The sequence below is a fragment of the Juglans microcarpa x Juglans regia genome, chromosome 8D, assembly GCF_004785595.1.
Source record: "Juglans microcarpa x Juglans regia isolate MS1-56 chromosome 8D, Jm3101_v1.0, whole genome shotgun sequence".
Lineage (NCBI taxonomy): Eukaryota > Viridiplantae > Streptophyta > Magnoliopsida > Fagales > Juglandaceae > Juglans > Juglans microcarpa x Juglans regia.
The window spans coordinates 5,857,116-5,877,300 of NC_054608.1; the positions used below are offsets into that span (position 1 = coordinate 5,857,116).

General features: G+C 37.8%; 3 protein-coding genes across 4 annotated transcripts; 1 reads left to right on the forward strand and 2 right to left on the reverse strand.

Annotated features, from left to right (window-relative positions):
* The first annotated feature begins 259 nt into the window (after positions 1–259).
* Positions 260–3,894, forward strand: LOC121242684 (cytochrome c oxidase subunit 6b-1). The gene is made up of 5 exons (XM_041140609.1): positions 260–468; positions 1,530–1,859; positions 1,979–2,061; positions 2,149–2,230; positions 3,527–3,894. Exons 1-5 carry the CDS (start codon positions 427–429, stop codon positions 3,578–3,580), a joined length of 591 nt encoding a protein of 196 aa, XP_040996543.1. The 5' UTR covers positions 260–426; the 3' UTR covers positions 3,581–3,894.
* A 563-nt stretch (positions 3,895–4,457) lies between these two features.
* Positions 4,458–7,137, reverse strand: LOC121242682 (cytochrome P450 81Q32-like). The gene is made up of 2 exons (XM_041140606.1): positions 6,112–7,137; positions 4,458–5,173 (listed from the first exon to the last, which is right to left on the reverse strand). The coding sequence occupies exons 1-2, from the start codon at positions 7,015–7,017 to the stop codon at positions 4,544–4,546; spliced, it is 1,536 nt and encodes a 511-aa protein (XP_040996540.1). The 5' UTR covers positions 7,018–7,137; the 3' UTR covers positions 4,458–4,543.
* LOC121242681 (cytochrome P450 81Q32-like) lies at positions 4,458–19,727 on the reverse strand. Of its 2 annotated transcripts, XM_041140604.1 has the most exons (4): positions 18,740–19,645; positions 16,945–17,579; positions 16,719–16,739; positions 4,458–4,529 (listed from the first exon to the last, which is right to left on the reverse strand). In XM_041140604.1, the coding sequence occupies exons 1-2, from the start codon at positions 19,643–19,645 to the stop codon at positions 16,962–16,964; spliced, it is 1,524 nt and encodes a 507-aa protein (XP_040996538.1). In that variant the 3' UTR covers positions 4,458–4,529; positions 16,719–16,739; positions 16,945–16,961. The 2 variants fall into 2 exon arrangements, with proteins under 2 accessions (XP_040996538.1, XP_040996537.1); XM_041140603.1 differs by lacking the exons at positions 4,458–4,529; positions 16,719–16,739 and adding an exon at positions 19,704–19,727 and having other exon boundaries at positions 16,869–17,579.
* Positions 19,728–20,185: the final 458 nt, after the last annotated feature.

Below are 20,185 nucleotides of genomic sequence, written 5' to 3' on the forward strand. Positions count from 1 at the left end.
AATTTATATTTTTACATATTTAATATACCGAAGTGGGTTCTACGATGATGAAAAAGTATTAATATTTTAATTTTTTTTTATAAATATATTGAGTTTCACAAATTAAACTTGTATATTATTTAAAACTCAAAACATTATTTTTCCATAGTAGAATTCCTACTTTTCTTTTCTTTTTTCATTTATTATTATTATTATTATTATTATTTCTAATTTTTATCAAAGACAAAAGTTCGTGCCAAATAAAGTCTAGCACAAAATGGAAATGTGGCCAAACGCAGTTGGCTGCCCAGTGTTACCATCTGAAACCACACCCACCCAACCATACGGACATACTCCCTTTTCCTCCTTCACCAATCTGTTTCAGCTCGGCGGCCTCTGACCTGACCACAGCTGTACGTGGTGGTACATCGCTTTCTCTCCATCAAAATGGCGGAGGCCCAAAGCGACAAAATTCCATCTCTATCTGAGGTAATCTTCTAGTTTTCTTTTATTTATTTATTCATTTTTCCCCAAGTACCTAATGCTCCAGTTTTGTTCGAACAAACGGGAGCATGTCAACAGTCGATCTGTTGGGTAGATTTTGCACCCCGATCACGATTGGATCTTCGCTTTTGTGCGTTGGGTTCTGATTTTCTGGGTCGATTCTGGTGTGTGTGGGAAACGATCAGAAAAGTAGGCCATGTGTGACAGAAGACTTGATTTTAGTGTTCGTTATGCAATTTTTTGTTTCCTTTTCAGTGACTAAATTGATTGATGAAAACATGCTTTTGGTTTGCGGGCTTTGTTTGTTTGTTTGTGAACGATGGAGCCAATGTTCTCAATTATGAGCATTGACGAAGCCGTTTTCCACATGGAATTCACATAATTGTTGTTTCAGATTTTCGATTTAGTGAACGCTTAAAATTAGTTTGTTTCCCAAAGTTTTAGAATTTATTTTCGTTCAAGTATACTGGAACCCCGTGATTGCGTAATTGCTTACCGTTTATTAGAGATGATATACTTCGAACAAAATTATTGGAGATGATATAATGTTCTTTGCACCGCATGGGTCCATCATATAGCAAAAACCTTGTTCAAAGTGTAATGACATATTTTCTTATACAAGGACATTGTGATATTCTCTAAGAATTAGCCTTTTGTTTTGTACTAAGACCTGACAATTATAATGAGATCTTTTATTTTTCTTTCCTATTATTATTTTTGCGGGAGAACTCGTTAACATTCTATAGCTACTTTTATTTCTTTTTGGAAGAAAGTCTCTCTAATTCATGCTTAAAAAGTAAGTAACTTATTTTTTAATTCTAAATAAGTGGTGCCATATCACGTGGCCACTCTAGGGATAAACTCATTAGGTGTCGATGCTGGCTTCCTTCATAGGGACAACATCACCTGTTAAGAAACCTGGAAGACAGTTACCTGGTTGAATCACAGGAGAATGTATAAATTTCAGTTTGGTTGTAGTAAGATTTTGGGTGCACTTATTACTTAATTAGAATGTTAACCTTTCTGCCACATGATTTGACTTACAGCAATACTCATTGGAGGAGGAGAAGAAACCTGATGCAGTTACTAAATCTGTGGAAGTAAAAGAGGTTGAGAATCCAGTACCTGCTGAAGCTGAGGAAGTTTCCACTGAGAAAGCTGAGGATTCACCTGCTACTGCAGAAGAAAATACTGAAGTTACCTTGGTTGCCAGTGAAGCAAGCAGCGAAGCAACCCCTGATTCTGGAGAGAGCACTGAAGCCAACTCTACTGCTGTCGAAGATGATGGTGAAGCTGCTACTGAAGCAAGTGGTGAAAATTCTGAAGAGGAGAAAACTGGCGAGCAGGATGCTGCTGAAGAGACAGCAGAGATTAAGGTTACTATGCCCAGACCATTAAACTATAAATTCTTTATATTGCTACCTAACTGCATCATTCATTCAATATTTGCATCTTATGTTTCTTTTTTATTAACTTAAGAATTGTGGTTATACAGCTTGAGACAGCCCCTGCAGATTTTCGCTTCCCAACTACAAATCAAACAAGGCATTGCTTTACTCGATACGTTGAGTATCATCGGTAAGGCAAACTTGTTCTGTAATTTCTTCAGATCATTTTTAAAAACTTATTTTGGTAATTTATCTTTATTATTTTGATCTGCTGTAGGTGCATAGCTGCAAAAGGGGAAGGTGCCCCAGAGTGTGATAAGTTTGCAAAATATTATCGTTCTCTTTGCCCAGGTGAATGGGTATGTATCTTCAATGCTTTTGCATGTTTACAAGAGTACAATTTTATCTTTTCTTGTCAATCATCTTTAAGTTTGTTCTAAATGTTCAGATAGATAAACTGCTTTAGGTTTTATTTATTCACTGGTTTTACACGTTTTGTGCCTTAATCCAATCGAATTGTGGCCCTCATGCACTCAATCTCTGTTGATGATGCTTCATTACTCTTGCAACCATTGAGAAATTTTGAGTGCAAAGCTAAAAGTGATACACCTAGATTGGTATGAACTAAACACCTCTTGCCTGAAAGCCCGGCTTTTGACAAGCTGGACTTTGTATGGTTGACACCATGCACTGATGAAAAACTACTGCTTCAAGAATGAGTATGCTGCTTCTGACTGGAAATAGTTGGAAAAAGTTGCTGCTGATAAAAGCGACTAGTATCTAGTTACACTATACAAAGTGGAATATCATCACAAATTACTAGGGGTATTCAGGTTTGGGCCGGAATTTCTCCACCTGAACAAAACAACCAAATTTGGGTGTTTACCCATATTTCTGCAAAACTAAATATATTGGTTTGGGGCTCAGTTTCAAGGGTTGGTTCACTGACCCCAATCTGAAAACCATGCATTTATATGTTAAAAAAGAATTTATTTCTAATTTTTACCCCTAGTCCCTAACAGATAAATTAGAAACCATAGGTTCCAATCTCCCCTTGGTTTCTTTCCTCCCTGCGACATTGCCCTCGCTTCGTACCAGGCCTCCATTAACTCTGGTCAGACACCACCCAGATTCACAGACTATCCATCTCTCTCACACTCATACTCGACTGACCACCAACTGAAGGTTTTGGTTTGTGGGCAGCAAGCATGTGTAGAACTAGGTTCAGTTTGGCCATTGTAAATCATCATTTACGTATGCTTGGCTCTAACCCCTTTTGAACGGAGGTGGTTGGGTTTGTGGGCAACCAGCATGTGTAGAACTAGGTTCAGTTTGGCCATTGTAAATCATCACTGACGTATGCTTAGCTCTACCCCCATTGTAAATAATCATTGACGTATGCTTGGTTAGACCCCTGAAATTAGACGTGCTCACTAAATAATCATTGATGTAAGTCATTGCTTTCTTTTTAGAGTTTGCAGCTACCAATTACAAACTGACAATAGTATTCTGATACATTGGTTGGCTGATATATCATGGTGTTTGATAGATTGTAAATTCTACTTTTGGGTATAATTTGATCTCATTTCTTGTTTGGCGGGTTGACTTGGTTGTGTATTGCTTATGAAAACTGTTGTGTGCTTTATGCATGTCAGATCGACAGATGGAATGAGCAAAGGGAGAACGGAACCTTTCCGGGTCCTCTGTAGCTGATGTTTCCACTTTGATACTGAATTTGAGATGTGGTTTCTTTGATGAGATATGGAACCTCAGGGAATGTGCTTTTAGGACAATTGAGTTAATAAGAAATTTTGGTTGTTTATTGGGATTTAGTTCCAGTTCAAATACACATAAACAAAGTTACTGTTTCACTATCACTCAGGTGTTTTTCCATCATATACTTCTGCTTCAACTGTTCTGTAACAGTTAGAGGTTAATGAATGGAAATGGAGAATAAGAATGTAGCATTTACCTACATGTTCTCTACGCATGACATAATAATAAAATAGTGTTTCTTGAAGCAGTTTTCAAGCATCGAGAAAGTCTATATGCCATTGCCAAAACGTTTTAATAAGGTCGTGTTTTGGACGTGAAACCGAGTCCTTTTCCGTTCTGGCTCATCTAATAAATATGCTCCTTTAGTATATTACTTAACATGTTAAAAACAATGAAACTCCATGAAACTGATCCTACTGATCAAGATTATTTTTGGCTGCATATGTTGAAATCCACAGATCGTTGTGTTCAAATGCATCTATTTTTGCAGAACCTTTCTTTGGTTTCAGATGTTTTTGGAGGATTACACCCATTAGGAAGACCCTGTCCAACAATATTCCACTGTCTAGGTAACTAAGGCCACATTTGTTTTCAGAACTCCTCCTAACTCATCTCATCTCGTTTAATCATTACAATTTTTTCGAACTTTCATATAAAATAACATAAATAATTCAATTTTTTCAAATTTCAAAATAAAAATAATATTAAAACAATATATTCTAATAATATTTTATTTAATTTTAAACTTTAACTTCAATTCAGCTCAATTCATTTTATTTGCGAAAACAAACTAGTCCCAAGACCAATGTATTTCAAAGCACAACAACACATATATGACAAGGGCAATGTGCACATTTCTTTTGGGCTGCTATATATATATATATATATATATTGGTTCAAAGTTGAGAAAGAAGGTTGGCCATGGCTGGACGAGGTCGACAAATAGCATGCAATGGTCGAGCCTTGGTCAAGGTCAGCCCAACCACTTCACTCATGTCTACCATTTCCTCATCAATCCTCTGCCACTCGAAGCACTGTATCAGTGAACCCAAAGCAGAGCCAACCACCCTCATGGCCAAACCTTCTCCGGGACAGCCCCTCCTCCCTGATCCAAAAGGCATGAACCTAAACTTAAACTCATGATCTTTCATCCCTTCAAAACCTTCAAACCTCTCCGGCTTGAAATTCGTGGGGTCCTCCCAAATTGACGGGTCATATTGTATGCCCCACAAATTCACAAGCAGTGTAGTGCCACGAGGGACGTGGAAACCACCCACCTGGCAATCCTCCGATGACTCGTGCGGCACAAGTAATGGCGCTGCTGGATACATGCGCAGTGTTTCGTTTATAATGCAACGAAGATATGGAAGCTTAGCCAAATCGGATTCATCAACCAGGCGATCGTGTCCCACTCGATTGTCGATTTCTGCCTGCGCCTTCTTCAGAACTTCTGGGTTGTTGAGCAAAAGTGACATTGCCCACTCCATGGTGCCGGCCGAAGTGTCGGTTCCAGCTGATAATAGGACCTGTACATGCATGAACATATTTCAAGCATAATTATTTTGTGTTTGTGTAATGATGGCACTTTTTTGTTAGTGATAATATTGCTCGGCGTAGATAAATATCTTTACATGAAATAGACAGTATCCATTTATACGATAATATAATGATCAAATGTCCCACACAGCGCTAAGTGGATATTATCTCTTTCATAAAAAGAAAAGAGACACCAATGTATACATTTAAACCAAGATGTTTTGTGGTATGGAACTTGTATTATTTTGTTTTGTCATCTTATAGATGGTAACAGTCTTGACTTATACATGATCACATATATATTTCTTCTATATATGTTGATTCATACAAAGACCAACATCAGTTGAGTTACAACATTTTCCATTAGTACAGAATTATGCTGTTGCTGTTCCATTTTAGACCCCAAATTTTCAGCTTTTGCTGGTGTCTTGTGCTCACTGGTACAATGATAATCCTATTTTATTTTCAAGTAATGCTATTCATCATTTCAATTTTTATCATCTTCCCATTATCTTATAATGTGACATTAGATAATTGGAGATTATTTATTATATTTTACTTGTGAATCTATTATCTAATTTCGTATCATAGGATGATGAGAAGATGATGAAAAAATAAATGATGAATAAATTTTTTATTTTTAATTTCCACATGAAGTCCCAATAGAGGTTCAGTTTTTATTTTTTAAAAAATTTTATTTTTTTAAACTTTTTAATCCAAAACACTATAACTGCAACAGAGGTTCAGGTTGTCAGATGCTTATCTTTTATGTTTTCGTGACATTTGTTACTGTAAAAATTAAATTATAAATTAGTGATCTAAAATGACTCGATCTGTCTACAGTTATAGAGTTTTGGATTAAAAAAATCTTGTTAATGCATGAAAATTTTGGTGATCCTTTGCAAAACTAGATCATCTCAATACTTACCAGCATGATGCCTCTGATAATCTCGTCCTTGTAGTATTCAGGTTCCGATTCTTGCAGATCCAACAGAACTCCAATCATCGTCTTCTTCTTCTTATCCTTTTCTGCATCTGCATCACATCCCATTCTTTTATGCTCCTCTATCAAGCTCTGCATGAACCTGTCTCTCTTTTCCTGCAACAAAATCAACCTCTTCTCCATCCCACGAATCCCAAACCACCTTAACATCGGCAAAAAATCTGCGAGATTTGTCAAAGACCCCAACCGAAATGTTTCAGACACAATATACCGAAACTTGCAGACTTGATCTTCGTCTGCTTCCGCCGCGGAATCCCCGTAATACCGCTTCCCAGCAATCATCCTCATCATGACGTTAAGTGTCAGCTCAATGAAGGCTGATTTCAGAGCATGGACTTCAGTCTGGTTTTGATTATTATTATTAGTAGGCAAGAGCCGGCGAAGGAGCGAACGAACCTCGTCGGTGCGTATACGGGAGAGCGTTTGGAGGCGGTAGGAGGAGAGAAGTTGGAGGGAAGAGATACGGCGGAGGTTTCGCCAGTGGTCGCCGTATGGTGCCCATGCAAGGGAGGTGAATTTGTAGCCGAGGTGTTTCCCGGTGACCAGGCGAGGGCGGTTGGCAAAGATGATGTCGTTGGTGGCGAGGCATTCCTCGGTCGCGCACGGGGAAGAGACGACGAGGACTTTTCGAGAGCCAAAGGTGAGATAAATTATGGGACCGTACCGGTTTGATAGCCTGGTTAGAGAGCGGTGGAGGGGTTTCTTTAGGAGGTAGAGATGGCCAACAATGGGGAGGGCGGGGAAAGGGCTTGGTGGAAGGTTTTGGGTCTTGGAAAGCAAGTGCTTGGCTACTACATAAAAGGCTACAAAAAGAAGGATTTGGAAGAACATGATGGCGATGATGAAGGATATAGACTGTGCCGATGGATCCTATGAAGGTTAGAATGCGTTTGTGTGGGGAGGAATGAAGATAATGGGAAAATAAGCAGCTTCCTTCTTATATATATTCTACTTTTTCTTTGCTAGCTATCTGTTTTGGATTTTTATTACCATAACGCTCAAGATAGTTTTCTTGCATGTTTATGTAGTTGGCTTAATGTTGAACAAGTGTAATGTTGTTATGGAGTCATTTAAGCGTTAATTAATGTAAGAGATTAAAGATGGAAGGTTCTAGGTGGGCCAGAGGGGAAGTCCCACAAAATTTTCCTTCTCAATCTCTTGTAATCTAAGTTTTAGAGGTATTTTCTCTTATTTGAATGATACATCTTTCATGTGTTAAGACAGAATTTTTCTGAAACAAAAATCTATGTATCTAATTTGTAATACCAACATATTGGCATCAAGAGTGAGGTTTGAATCTGGAATGACCCGGTCCAACCTAAGCCCTAAAGTTAAATCTAGCCCGTTAAAAAGAAAAAGAAAAAAAACATAGACAGTGCAACGCACCTTTTCGACTTAGGTTTCCGTTTTCCCGTTATCCCGAAAAAAAAAAAAAAAAAAAAAAAAGAAAGGAGAAGGAGGAGGAGGAGGAGAAAAAAAAGGAAAAGATTTTGGTTTTTCCTTTCCTTTTATTTCTAACCCCTTAATTTATAATCCCTATATGCTTTATAAAATTTTTGAAAATCTCAGTATACCTAGAAATGTATCTCCAATTTTTTTTTTTTTCTTAAAGTCTCCAAATTTTGTCTAATTTCTATATATTATCTATTTTCAATGTTGTAGTCTCTCCAAAATTAAAATTAAAACTAAATTTACCATAAATAATAAACTTATTAATAAGGATCTTAAAGTTTTTTGTTATATAATATTAGGCTTCTTAACGGTCACCACCCCTAACTCCTGAGCTCATTGAACGTGAAGTCGATTGTTGAGACAAAACAAGCTTGAAGCAAGGTGAGGTCGATGAACCCCTTGAGCTGATCACCTTAGATCAAGCTCACCCAAAAGCCATGGTGAGGATCGGAACTGAGGTAAAGGCCGAAGTTAGGTAACAGTTGAAGTTGCTGCTCATCGAACACAGGGACGTCTTGGCCTTGAGCCATAAGGACATGCTTGGGATTGATACGGACGTGATCGAACATTGCATGTGCCTAAGCTCAAAAGCAAGGAAGGTCAAGCAAAAGAGAAGTTTTAGTACGAAGAAATATGCAGCGATTGCAGAAGAAGTCAATTAACTCTTGGTTGCAAGGCTCATTAGGGAGACCAACTACCCAAAGTGGCTTTCAAGTGTGGTTCTCGTAAAGAAACCCAATGGAAAGTGGAGGATGTGTCGACTTTATTGACTTGAATAAATCCTGCCCAAATGATAGTTTTCCCAAATTGACTTAATTAAGGATTCCACGGTAAGGCATTGTATGCTAAGTTTTATGGATGCCTACTTTATGTATAATAGATCCAGATAAGCCGAGAGGACAAAGAAAAAGTGTCTTTTTAACCAACTGAGAACTATACTGCTACCAAGTAATGCCTTTCAGCTTGAAAAACGCCAGAGTGACATACTAGACGTTGGTAAATCAAATGTTTAAAGAGCATATCGGGATGAATATGGAAGTTTAAGTCGATGACTTGCTCGTCAAGAGCAAGGAACCAGGATAGCACGTGGTAGATTTTCCAAAAGCTTTCAGCATACTATGACGATAGAAGATAAAACTCAACCCAACAAAGTGTGTCTTCGAAGTACGGTCGGACAAGTTCCTAAGTTTCATGGTGTCTGAAAGAGGGATTAATGCCAACCCCGAGAAAATCTAGGCAGTCGTCGATATGAAGCCACTAAAGAACATGAATGAGGCATAAAAGTAGGGCTGAGCAAAAATCTGACAATCCGACTCTGAATCCGAGTCCGCTCTGGCTCCGCTCCGACTCTGACAAGTCGGAGTCGGAGTCGGAATTTTTTCCCTATTGGAAGTCGGAGTCGGAGTCGGAGTCGGAGTCATTGAAGAACCGACTCCGACTCCGCTCCGATCCGCCTCCGACAATCTGCCTCCGCCTCCAACTTGGTCCTCCGACTCCGCCTCCGATTTTATACATATTTTATAAAAAATATATGTGTTTTTCTATATATTAATCATTTAAATTTTATATAACTATATCTTATATAGTTAGTTAAACTCAATAATATACTAGTTAAATAATATATTTATACTATAATATATAGACTAAATTGACTAATAAATAATAATAGTTTAGTATATGACTATATGTAAATATCATACTATTACAAATTTATAATATTACTACCATGTTACATGTAAGTTGTAACACTAAATTACTAATGTATAAATATAATAACATGTAATACTAATGTATATATAATATACTATAAACACTAAGATGCATAATAACATCAACATGTAATACTAATGGATAAACACTAATCTATAAATTTAGAATAACATATAATACTAATGAATAATAACTAAAGTATTATTCATATAAATTTTATATAACAATATCTTGTATTAATTATATTTTTTGACTTAATAAATTCTCAACATATTCCTTTTGATAAATATATTAGTAATAGTAATATACATTAGTATATTAATTAGATTTATGGTCTAATACTAATACTATTAGTAATCCACTTTAACTAATACTAATATTTATACTAATACTATTATAGACTATAGTTATAACTTATAGTATTATACTTACACTAAATCACTGATTCACTATAACTTATACTAATATAGTTATGTTAAATCACTATAACTAAAACTAATGTAGTTATACTAATCATTATAACTATATATAGTATTAATATTACTATTAGTATAATATATAGTATTAATAATAACTAATACTAATATAACTATTAGTGTAACTAATGTCACTACTAGTATAACTAATACTAATATTAATATACTAATACTATTAGTGTATTACTAATATTTATATATATTAATATATATATCAAGTATAAGAGATTAGAGATTTAATATATATAATATTAAATCACTAACATACTAATAGTATGATACTATAGTATTAGTAATTATACTATAAGATATAGTAATAGACTAATAGTATAATATATTAATACTATATTATATATAAAATAGTAATACTATATTTTGAATATTCATTTCATATACGGTGCCTTTTTTTTTTTAATATTCATATATAATAATATATATCATATATATAATATAACTAAAAATAGATTCATAGTAATTATAATAGTATACTATAGTAACTATACGGTGCTTTTTTTTTAATCTTCATTTCGTATACGGTGCCTTTCTTTATTGTAGTGATTAGTTGGATGTGGATATAGAATCATGGACGATGGGAGTACATGTAAAAATATGACTTTCTTTTTATTTTTTGAATGTATGTTAGTATGTTACTTATTTTATTTAGTTGTAGTTTTTATTATAATCAAAAGTTTAATAAGTTTGGATTGTAATTTTGAGAAAATTGAAATTTGAAAGACCACAATTTTTTTTTAAAGTGGGTCAAATATGAAGTTCAAAAAAATTTAAAAAAAAAAGTCAAAAAATCGGACTCCGATCCGACTCCGATCTGACAAGTCGGAGTCGGATCGGAGTCGGATTCTCTACATGTCGGAGTCGGAGGTCGGATTCGACCTCTGACAAAGTCGGAGTCGGAGTCGGAGGTTGGGCCCTCCGACTCCGAAACTGTCGGTGCTCAGCCCTACATAAAAGTGAATAGGGAGAATATTGGTGCTCAACGAGTTTGTGTCCAGATCTATAGACAAGTGCCTACCATTCTTTTGAGTCTTGCGAAAGACCCATGACTAGGACAATGAGTGCAAGAAGGTGTTTGCCCAACTCAAAGAATATTTATCAAGCCCCCCTCTCCTGAGCCAAACCAATCAAGGGGAGGCCCTGAGTTTGTTATGTTGTTTACACCAAAAGCCATGTCCGCGGCCCTAGTTCGGGAGGAAGAAAAGGCGCAGAACCCAGTTTACCACATGAGTTGTACTCTAAGTGGTGACAAGACCAAATATCCCATAACAGAAATTGTGGCATTTGCATTAGTGGTAGTTGCACACCGGCTAAGACCACATTTCCAAGTGTATCCCATAAAAGTTTTAATAGCAATGCCTTAAAAAAATATTGCAGCTATCGGACACCTCATCTCGCTTAGTAAATTGGTCAATCGAGCTGAGCAAATTTGACATCAACTACCTTCCTCAGACGATGATAAAGGGTTAGGTATTGGTTGACTTCATAGCCAAACTCACCAACTTCGCCGAAGAAATACAAAGATCCCCTATTGGGAAACCCTTACAAGTTTATGTCCATGGTACATCCTATTGTGCTAGTGAGAGTAGACATATACATAGTGGTAGACAACAAGAAAATGTATTATGCATTATGGCTCAAATTTAAGACCACGGCCAACGAGGCAAAATATGAAATAATATTGATAGGACTCGCCATAGTGGAGGCTCTAGGGGCCAAAGAAATTGACATGAAGGCAGACTCCCAAGTATTAGTCAACCAAATAACAGGAGAAAACCTAGCAAAGGGTGAGAAACTTAAGAGATACCTATAGTAGGTATACAATGGCGCGACCGCTTCAATTATGTCCAAATTAGCCGTATTGACAATTTGAAGGCTGACAGACTAGCACAGGCCACATCAGGTATGGATGAGAAAGGCCTATCATGGAAGGTGACCATCCGAATGATAGGAACCCCAATCATCAGACTCAATATCTTGAAGATAAAAATAGGAACCCTGGAATGGGAGCATGACATAGCCAAGTTCCTATCTACCGAGGAACTTCTAGGTGATAAAGAGAAGCAAGGAAAATGAGGAACAAAGCTGCTTATTTCGCCCTGATAAGTGGAGTGTTATACAAACGGGGTTTCTCCACACCCCATCTAAGATGCATCTCAAGGAAAGAGAATAAGTACATCCAAGCAAAAGTGTACGGGAAGGAATACGGGAATCACTTAGGAGGAAGAGTTTTGGCGGCTAAAGTTATGAGAGTAGGATATTATTGGCTCCGTGCCCTCAAGGACGCCAAAGAGTTTGCCAAGAAATGTAGCCAATGCTAGTAGCACGCACTAGTACCAAACTGTTTTCCTGAAGAACAAAACATCAGTTACAGCGCCGTGGGTGTTCATCCACAAAGAATAATGTCACTAGATTCCTTTGGAGGGCTATTATATGCCTGTTTGGGATACAATGAAGCATCATTTTGGATAACGGTCGATAGTTCAATTCTAACCCCTACCGGAGTTGGTGCGTCTAGGGGTGCTACCCGCATGGTGTGGGGTGGGGGCACCCCCTCCCCGCCCCCCACCCCGCACCATGCGGGTAGAGGGGTTTCATACCCCGCCCCCCGCCCCACTACCGGGGGGTGGGGTTGAAACCGCACCCCGCTCCGGCCCCTGCCCCCACCCAACCCATTGTCTAAAAATTTTTTTTACTCTAAAAATATTTTTTAGACCCATATAATATAATTTAAAATATAGATTGAAATTTATACATTAAAAAAAATATAAACTCATTAGAGTTATATTTTAGATTGCTTTGGTCTCTTAAACTAACCATTATATAGAAGATCAAGACAATATAATATAGTTAAGCAATGTGGGACTTACTGTTAAGTCCCACATTGCTTAACTATCACTATTGTATTGCCTTGGTCTTCTATATAATGGTTGGCCTAGGAGACCAAGGCAATCCATTAACTTGAAGTTAAATTCAAGTTTTTAACAAATTGTATATATCTATATACAATATATTTATATAAATTACTTATATAATTATTAAAAATTAAAAATTTTTACATTAAAATGGGGACAAGTGCGGAGCGGGAGGCGGGGCCCCGCTGGGGTCAATCCGCCTCCCGCCCCCGCATGGGGTGTTCCATGCGAGACGGGGTAGCCAGCCTGTCCATGCAGGGGCAGGGAGGACGGGGGCGGGCCCCCGCTGCTCACCCCTAGGTGCGTCGAAGTTGGGATTAAGGCCAAATGCTCTTCCCTTAGACACCCCCAGGCCCACAGTGCAATGCCCCGATCTTGGATGGGTCAGAGAGTTACTTTGTGTCATTTAAAATTGTATCTCACCTTACATATATAAACTCCAAATTCTCAATGACATATAAAATTATTGTTTGCAACTAACTACCTAAATATAATCAACCTCCCAAAATACTAGATTATTAAAACACCACAAAATTACCGAATAAAATTCTCCAAAAATTATATAAACCTTTTATGTTTAATCCACCAAGTTTAAATCATTTCACCCATACTCCCTAATCTTGGTCCTCAGCTAAAATATTCAAATTATTTGAAAAATAATGTGGAGATAATGAGTGAGTTATCAATAACTCAATAAGTATAAAACATATACTAGTATGTAAATATGAATATTTATAGAGTTCAAAATGCATAACAAAACATTTTTATTTTCAGAATGTAGAATTAGAACATGTTATAAAAAATATCAGAGCAAAAGTTCAGAAATATTCTTATTCAAAATTCGTTTGGCATAGCATAACTGAACATCACATCAGAAATATAATTCCATGTTTAACCCCCATAGTAGGGTTGTGCAAATCCCAACGGCCAATCAAGCATAAATAGGATGTGAAATATTCCCCTTATTATTCTCGGAGTCCTGAGTGAGCACACAGGAAAGACCATGCAGAAAATCACTTTGCTTCTAAAGTACGTTCACCGAAAATAGAAAAGTTAGTACTAACCCAAATAGAGGCCACAGTTTTACACCCGCGGTAAGTAAGGTCAGAGTAGAATAGAAACATAACCATATACAAAATCACAATCAAAATAAAAAGGGAAACAACTTATTTAACTGTTTCGCTCTTCGCCCACTAAGTGCGATTGAGTCTGTCTCCCGCCTAAACACCAAAGTCGAGTGTCTCTACTTGCTCCTAGCAAACAAAGGATGAAACCACTAAGTACAGTCAAGCTCATCTCCTGCCTAATCATTAAAGCCGAGTGTCCTGCCACACTCAACGTACAAAACAAACTGACAAGCAATAGGCGAAGTAAACTAAGTGAAACAACAACCCACGCACTCTCAAAGCTTAAACACTACATACAAGTGTAACAAACGGACCAAGATAGACAAATAGTTGACAAATAATCCACCATTAAACATGATCCAAAATGTCATAATCAGTACAAAATGTTCAAACTTCAATACAAACTTTGGGAAAAGAAAGAAAAGAGTCAAGGATCTCAACGAGTTCAAGGCGTTAGACATGGTGTCTCTACCCAAGGAGTCAAAAACCCGATAGGCAGCGTGGTAAACCTTAATGGACTTCAGATTCAATGTTCGCAGTTTACCACCAGGGTGGTCTAGCAAATAATCCCTTAGCTTTGTGAGGCCAAGCTCAAAATAAAAACTCGTCGGGGTCAAAAATCCTTGGAGCTTACTCACCATGGCACGAACAGACTTGTCCTTATATCATCAGCTTGTGGGGGTAGGGCCTACAAAATTAGATCTTGAGGAACTAGGCAACCTTGAGAAGTTAAACATTCCCTCGGCAAAAGTCCTGAAGCCACCCATTTTGCCAAAGCCTTACAATGACGAGGGAATCAGAAAAGGTTGAGAAGAGGAGGTCGAAGCTACAAAGGCACCCTCCCTCAACTGCTCGACCGAATCCAAATGATGATCACCAGTCAGAAAATCGCTCGAAGATGTAGATGAAGAAACATCACCTCTCATGGGAGAGGTGTTGAAGTGCGAAATCTACCCTTGAAGGGTTGTCATGAAATGATGTAGGAAGAATAAAAGGTAATTTTGGAGTTACGTCACTAGAAACAGTAGAGGGAATGGATGACGAAGAAGAACCATCCTTCGACCCAAGCACTACCTCTCCACAGGCACCAGAGGCGTCAACACCTCCACTGGGTGTCAAAGACAGATTGTTTGCTTCATTGCAAAACTCATCGGAACTGCGAGAGCAGCTCCCAAAAATGTAGAATGAAGAACCACATTAATATCTTCCTCATCCTAACAACGAGTCTCATCCTGACCACCTAAGGCAAGGGGGGTTTGGCGAACGGCCTCTTGACCAGCCAGTTCAGGTGACTCGATGTCTAACAAAAATGCCAGGTCAATCTTAGCTTGGTCCATGACTTCCTCTAGTAAGTCTAAAAATGGAGAAGCCAACTGAATCGACCCATTTCCCTAGGGTCAATGAAGCATCAACAAACCTGTTCCTATTAGAGATTGATTCATCGGACGATTTAGTCTCACCACGAATTAGGCTGCTACCTATGCGAGTTTTCTTTCCTTCCTGCCTCAAAGGAGCAGAAGATCCCTTCTTTTGCCCTCGAGATAACAAGGGAGAACCTAAGAATTGGTGACCAAAAACATGAGCCCAGTTTGTTGAAACCAAAAACCTATTGATGTTGGAGCGAGAGAGGAGAACATCAGACCAAGTGGTGCTGTCATTCTGTTCCACCCACTCATAAACTAGATGTAGGTGAGCTTCCTCACTATTAGAAAGAATAATAGCAAGGTTGCGGTCCTCAGGGACAATACCCTCCCCCGCGCGAATAAGGAATTCTAGATGGCAAGCCTCACCAGAAGGGAACTCCTAACCATTACCCTAGACAAAGAAGAACTTCCTATGCTACTCCTTGGTATGGGAATAATGGCCTTCCAAATGCACCACCTAGTAACCAGTTCGATATCAGAAACTGCATAAATTTCCATCTATGTTTCTAACACCGAGGGTATAGAGGAACTCCTCGAGCTATAAGATCAAGGTATTCCTCACTAGTGGGTTCCAAAACCTACTGTCACGCTACACAACATGCCATTAAGATCCTCCAGGCGTTAGGAAAAAGCCGGGAGGGAGCTAGTCCCAAAAAGTTGAGCACATCATGGACAAGACGACGAAATGGCAAATTGAGCCCCATCAAGAACATGGTTGAGGAGAAAGCCACTCAGGCGGCAAAGTCCTTAGGGTCAACCATCCTGTGGAGAGACTCCGGCAAATCCATGCCATAGATCTGGAACCTCGTATCAATTTCTCACTAAGTCCAAGTCAATGCGAGATGTAATCGTCAACCACTGGTACCCTTCAAAGGAAAGGGAACAATGCAAACCGGTTCTCTGAGATGATTGGAGCAATCGCGGGGTCTGGAAGACTGAGAACCAAGAACGCCGAAGCAGGAAACCTTACAGAAAGCTATCGAAAAGGAAGAGCTTGGAGAGAAAAAGAAAGTAGGTAGAAGAAGGTATGGATTAAGAAGAGTACAGTAGCAGAGAGCGAGTTAATGTTTGAGAAGGAATGGAACGACAAGAGATGGTGAGGAAAAAAAAACGATTTAAAGGACAAGGCGTTGTTTGAATATCCCCCAATTAAGAAGAGAGACGTGTCGAGAACAAAAAGGAGATCGGAGAGATGAATGGGTCCCTCAATCCGCACTATGTGAAGAGATGCGAACGTGGAACAATGCATGCCTTTGACATGGTAATATGTGTCGATAAATGGTTGCGAGTGGAAGTAAATCTAAGTGACGTAAAGGGAAAAAAAAAAAAAAAAAGAAACATTTCATTGCAATTCACATTTCATCTCATTCCCCAAACATCATCCCCTCATCTTCCTAAAAAACAAGAAAATTTCATAGCACTAAACAACACATATATTGCATAGGTAATGCATATTTCTTTAGGACACTATATATATATATATATATATATATATATTAATAGTAATGTTATACACCATACTTTTATCTTATTAAGTAAGATATTGTACATTTTTCATCATTAAATGATAAAGAAGCATCCAATAAATGATCATTCAATGGTGATAAATAGTGAGATAGTAGTCTGCTGTATAGAATTTTACATATATTATATATTGGTTCAAAGTTGAGAAAGAAGGTTGACCATGGCTGGACGTGGACGACAAATAGCATGCAATGGTCGAGCCTTTGTCAAGGTCAGCCCAACCACTTCATTCATGTCTACCATTTCCTCACCAATCCTCTGCCACTCGAAGCACTGTATCAGTGAACCCAAAGCAGAGCCAACCACCCTCATGGCCAAACCTTCTCCGGGACAGCCCCTCCTCCCTGATCCAAAAGGCATGAACCTAAACTTAAATTCATCTTTCGTCCCTTCAAACCTCTCCGGCTTGAAATTCGTGGGGTCCTCCCAAATTGTCGGGTCATATTGTATGCCCCACAAATTCACAAGTAGTGTAGTGCCACGAGGGACGTGGAATCCACCCACCTGGCAATCCTCCGATGACTCGTGCGGCACAAGTAATGGCGCTGCTGGATACATGCGCAGTGTTTCGTTTATAATGCAACGAAGATATGGAAGCTCTGCCAAATCGGGTTCATCAAGCAGGCGATCAAGTCCCACATGATTGTCGATTTCTGCCTGCGCCTTCTTCAGAACTTCTGGGTTGTTGAGCAAAAGTGACATTGCCCACTCCATGGTGCCGGCCGAAGTGTCGGTTCCAGCTGATAATAGGACCTGTACATGTACATATTAATTTCAAGCCCAATTATTCTGTGCTTATGTGTGTAACGATGGCACTTTTTTGTTAGTGATCATATAGCACGGCGTAGATGAAAATATCTTTACATGAAATAGACAGTATCAATATATACGGAATATAATGATCAAATGTCCCACACACATAAGCTAAATGGATATTCTCTCTTTCAGAAAAGAATATTTTGTGGTATGGAACTTGTATTTTTATGTTGTCATCTTATAGATGGTAACAGTCTTGACTTATACTTGATCACATATATTTCTTCTATGTTTATAGTCAAATCAAGGCATAAAATGTCAAAAGCAATAGTTTGTCCAATTGTCTGAACTGTTAATTTTCTCCCAGCTGGTCAGTGGTGGATATCTTCTTGCTATGTCATTCTTGACCTTTACAAAGGGAGAAGCTAAAAATAATGTGAAATCGCTTAATAATTCCATACGAAGACCAACATCAGTTGGGTTGCCACATTTTCCATCAGCACAAAATTATACTGTTGTTGTTTTAATTTAGACTGCGTTTAGATATTGAACTGAGTTGAATTGAATTGAGTTGAGATGATAAAATATTATTAAAATATTATTTTTTAATATTATTATTATTTTAAAATTTAAAAAAATTAAATTATTTATTATATTTTATATTAAAATTTTAAAAAATTATAATAATAAATTAAGATAAATTTGATAGCCAAACGTATCTTTAGACTACAACTTTGTAGCTTTTGCTAATATTGGTACAGTAATAATCTTATTTTATTTATAATAATAAAGGTTACTATTTTCTTCCTATTTATTTATTATTTATTTATTTGATTTTTTTAAATTTTAAATTTTTTTAATTCTTTTAAAAATGTTAAAAAAATATTTAAAATAAATGATAAAAAATAAAATATTTTAAATACATTATACATAATAAATAAATAATACAAAATAGTAACCTATCACTGTCCCGTTATTTCCTCTTCAACTCCCAAGAGAGTTCAGGTTCTCAGATGCTTATCTTATATGTTTTCGTGACATTTGTTACTGTGGAAATTAAATAAATTAGTGTCCTAAATGACTAGATCTGTAGTTAGTGTTTTGGACTAAGAAAATATCGTTAACCATGTCGAGTATATTGCCTTCTCAATACTTACCAGCATGATGCCTCTGATAATCTCGTCCTTGTAGTATTCAGGTTCCGATTCTTGCAGATCCAACAGAACTCCAATCATGGTCTTCTTCTTCTTACCCTTTTCTGCATCTGCATCACATCCCATTCTTCTATGCTCCTCTATCAAGCTCTGCATAAATCGGTCTCTCTTTTCCTGCAATAAAATCAACCTCTTCTCCATCCTACTAATCCCAAACCAGCTCAACATCGGCAAAAAATCCGCGACATTTGCCACAGACCCCAACCGAAATGTTTCAGACACAATATCCCGAAATTTGCAGACTTGATCATCTTCTGCTTCCGCCGCGCTACCCCAGTAATACTGCTTCCCAGCAATCATCCTCATCATGACGTTAAGCGTCAGCTCAAAGAAGGCTGATTGGAGATCATGGACTTCAGCCTGGTTTTGATTCTTATTATTGGTAGGCAAGAGACGGCGAAGGAGCGAACGAACCTCGTCAGTGCGTATACGGGAGAGCGTTTGGAGGCGGTGGGAAGAGAGAAGTTCGAGGGACGAGATACGGCGGAGGTTTCGCCAGTGATCGCCGTAGGGGGCCCATGCAAGGGAGGTGAAGTTGTAGCCGAGGTGTTTCCCGGCCAGCAGGCGAGGGCGGTTGGCAAAGTTGATGTCGTTGGTGGCCAGACATTCCTCGGCCGCGCACGGGGAAGAGACGACAAGGACTGGTCGAGAGCCAAAGCTGAGATGAATTATGGGACCGTACCGGTTTGATAACCTGGTTAGAGTTCGGTGGAGGGGTTTCTTTAGGAGGTAGAGATGGCCAACAATGGGGAGGGTGGGGAAAGGGCTTGGTGGGAGGTTTTGGGTCTTGGAAAGCAAGTGCTTGGCTATTACATAAAAGGCTACGAAGAGAAGAATTTGGAAGAACATGGTGGTGATGAAGGATATAGATTGGTTTGATGGGTCCTATAAGATTAGTATGTGTTTGTGTGGTGAGGAATGAAGATATATAATAGGCGAGATATCTATACCTTGACTTCATATAAAAAGAGGAAAATTAGCAGCTTCCTTCTTATCTTAGATTTTTCCTTTTTTCTTTTTCTTTTTTCTTAGCTCTCAATTTTGGATTTTTGATAGTATTACGCTCAAGATAGTTTTTGTTAAATTTAAAATAGTTAATTGTATTATTTTTTTTTTAACAAAAGACAGTATTTCAATTTTATTAATAACGCTGGACGAAAAAATATCATTTTAGAAACAAATCTTGGGTTACAAAAGTCACTAATCAAGATTTGAAAAAAAGTCCATACTAAGCTTTGCAATATGTAAACAATGAAAGCAGTAACTATTAAAAAAAAAAAAATTATATAATACCAAAAGTAAAACTTCTATTTCCACCTAAATTTTGGCAAACCTAGATTTATGAGTAACTAAGATTCCATACAGTATGTTGTTGAGGCAGTGATGATG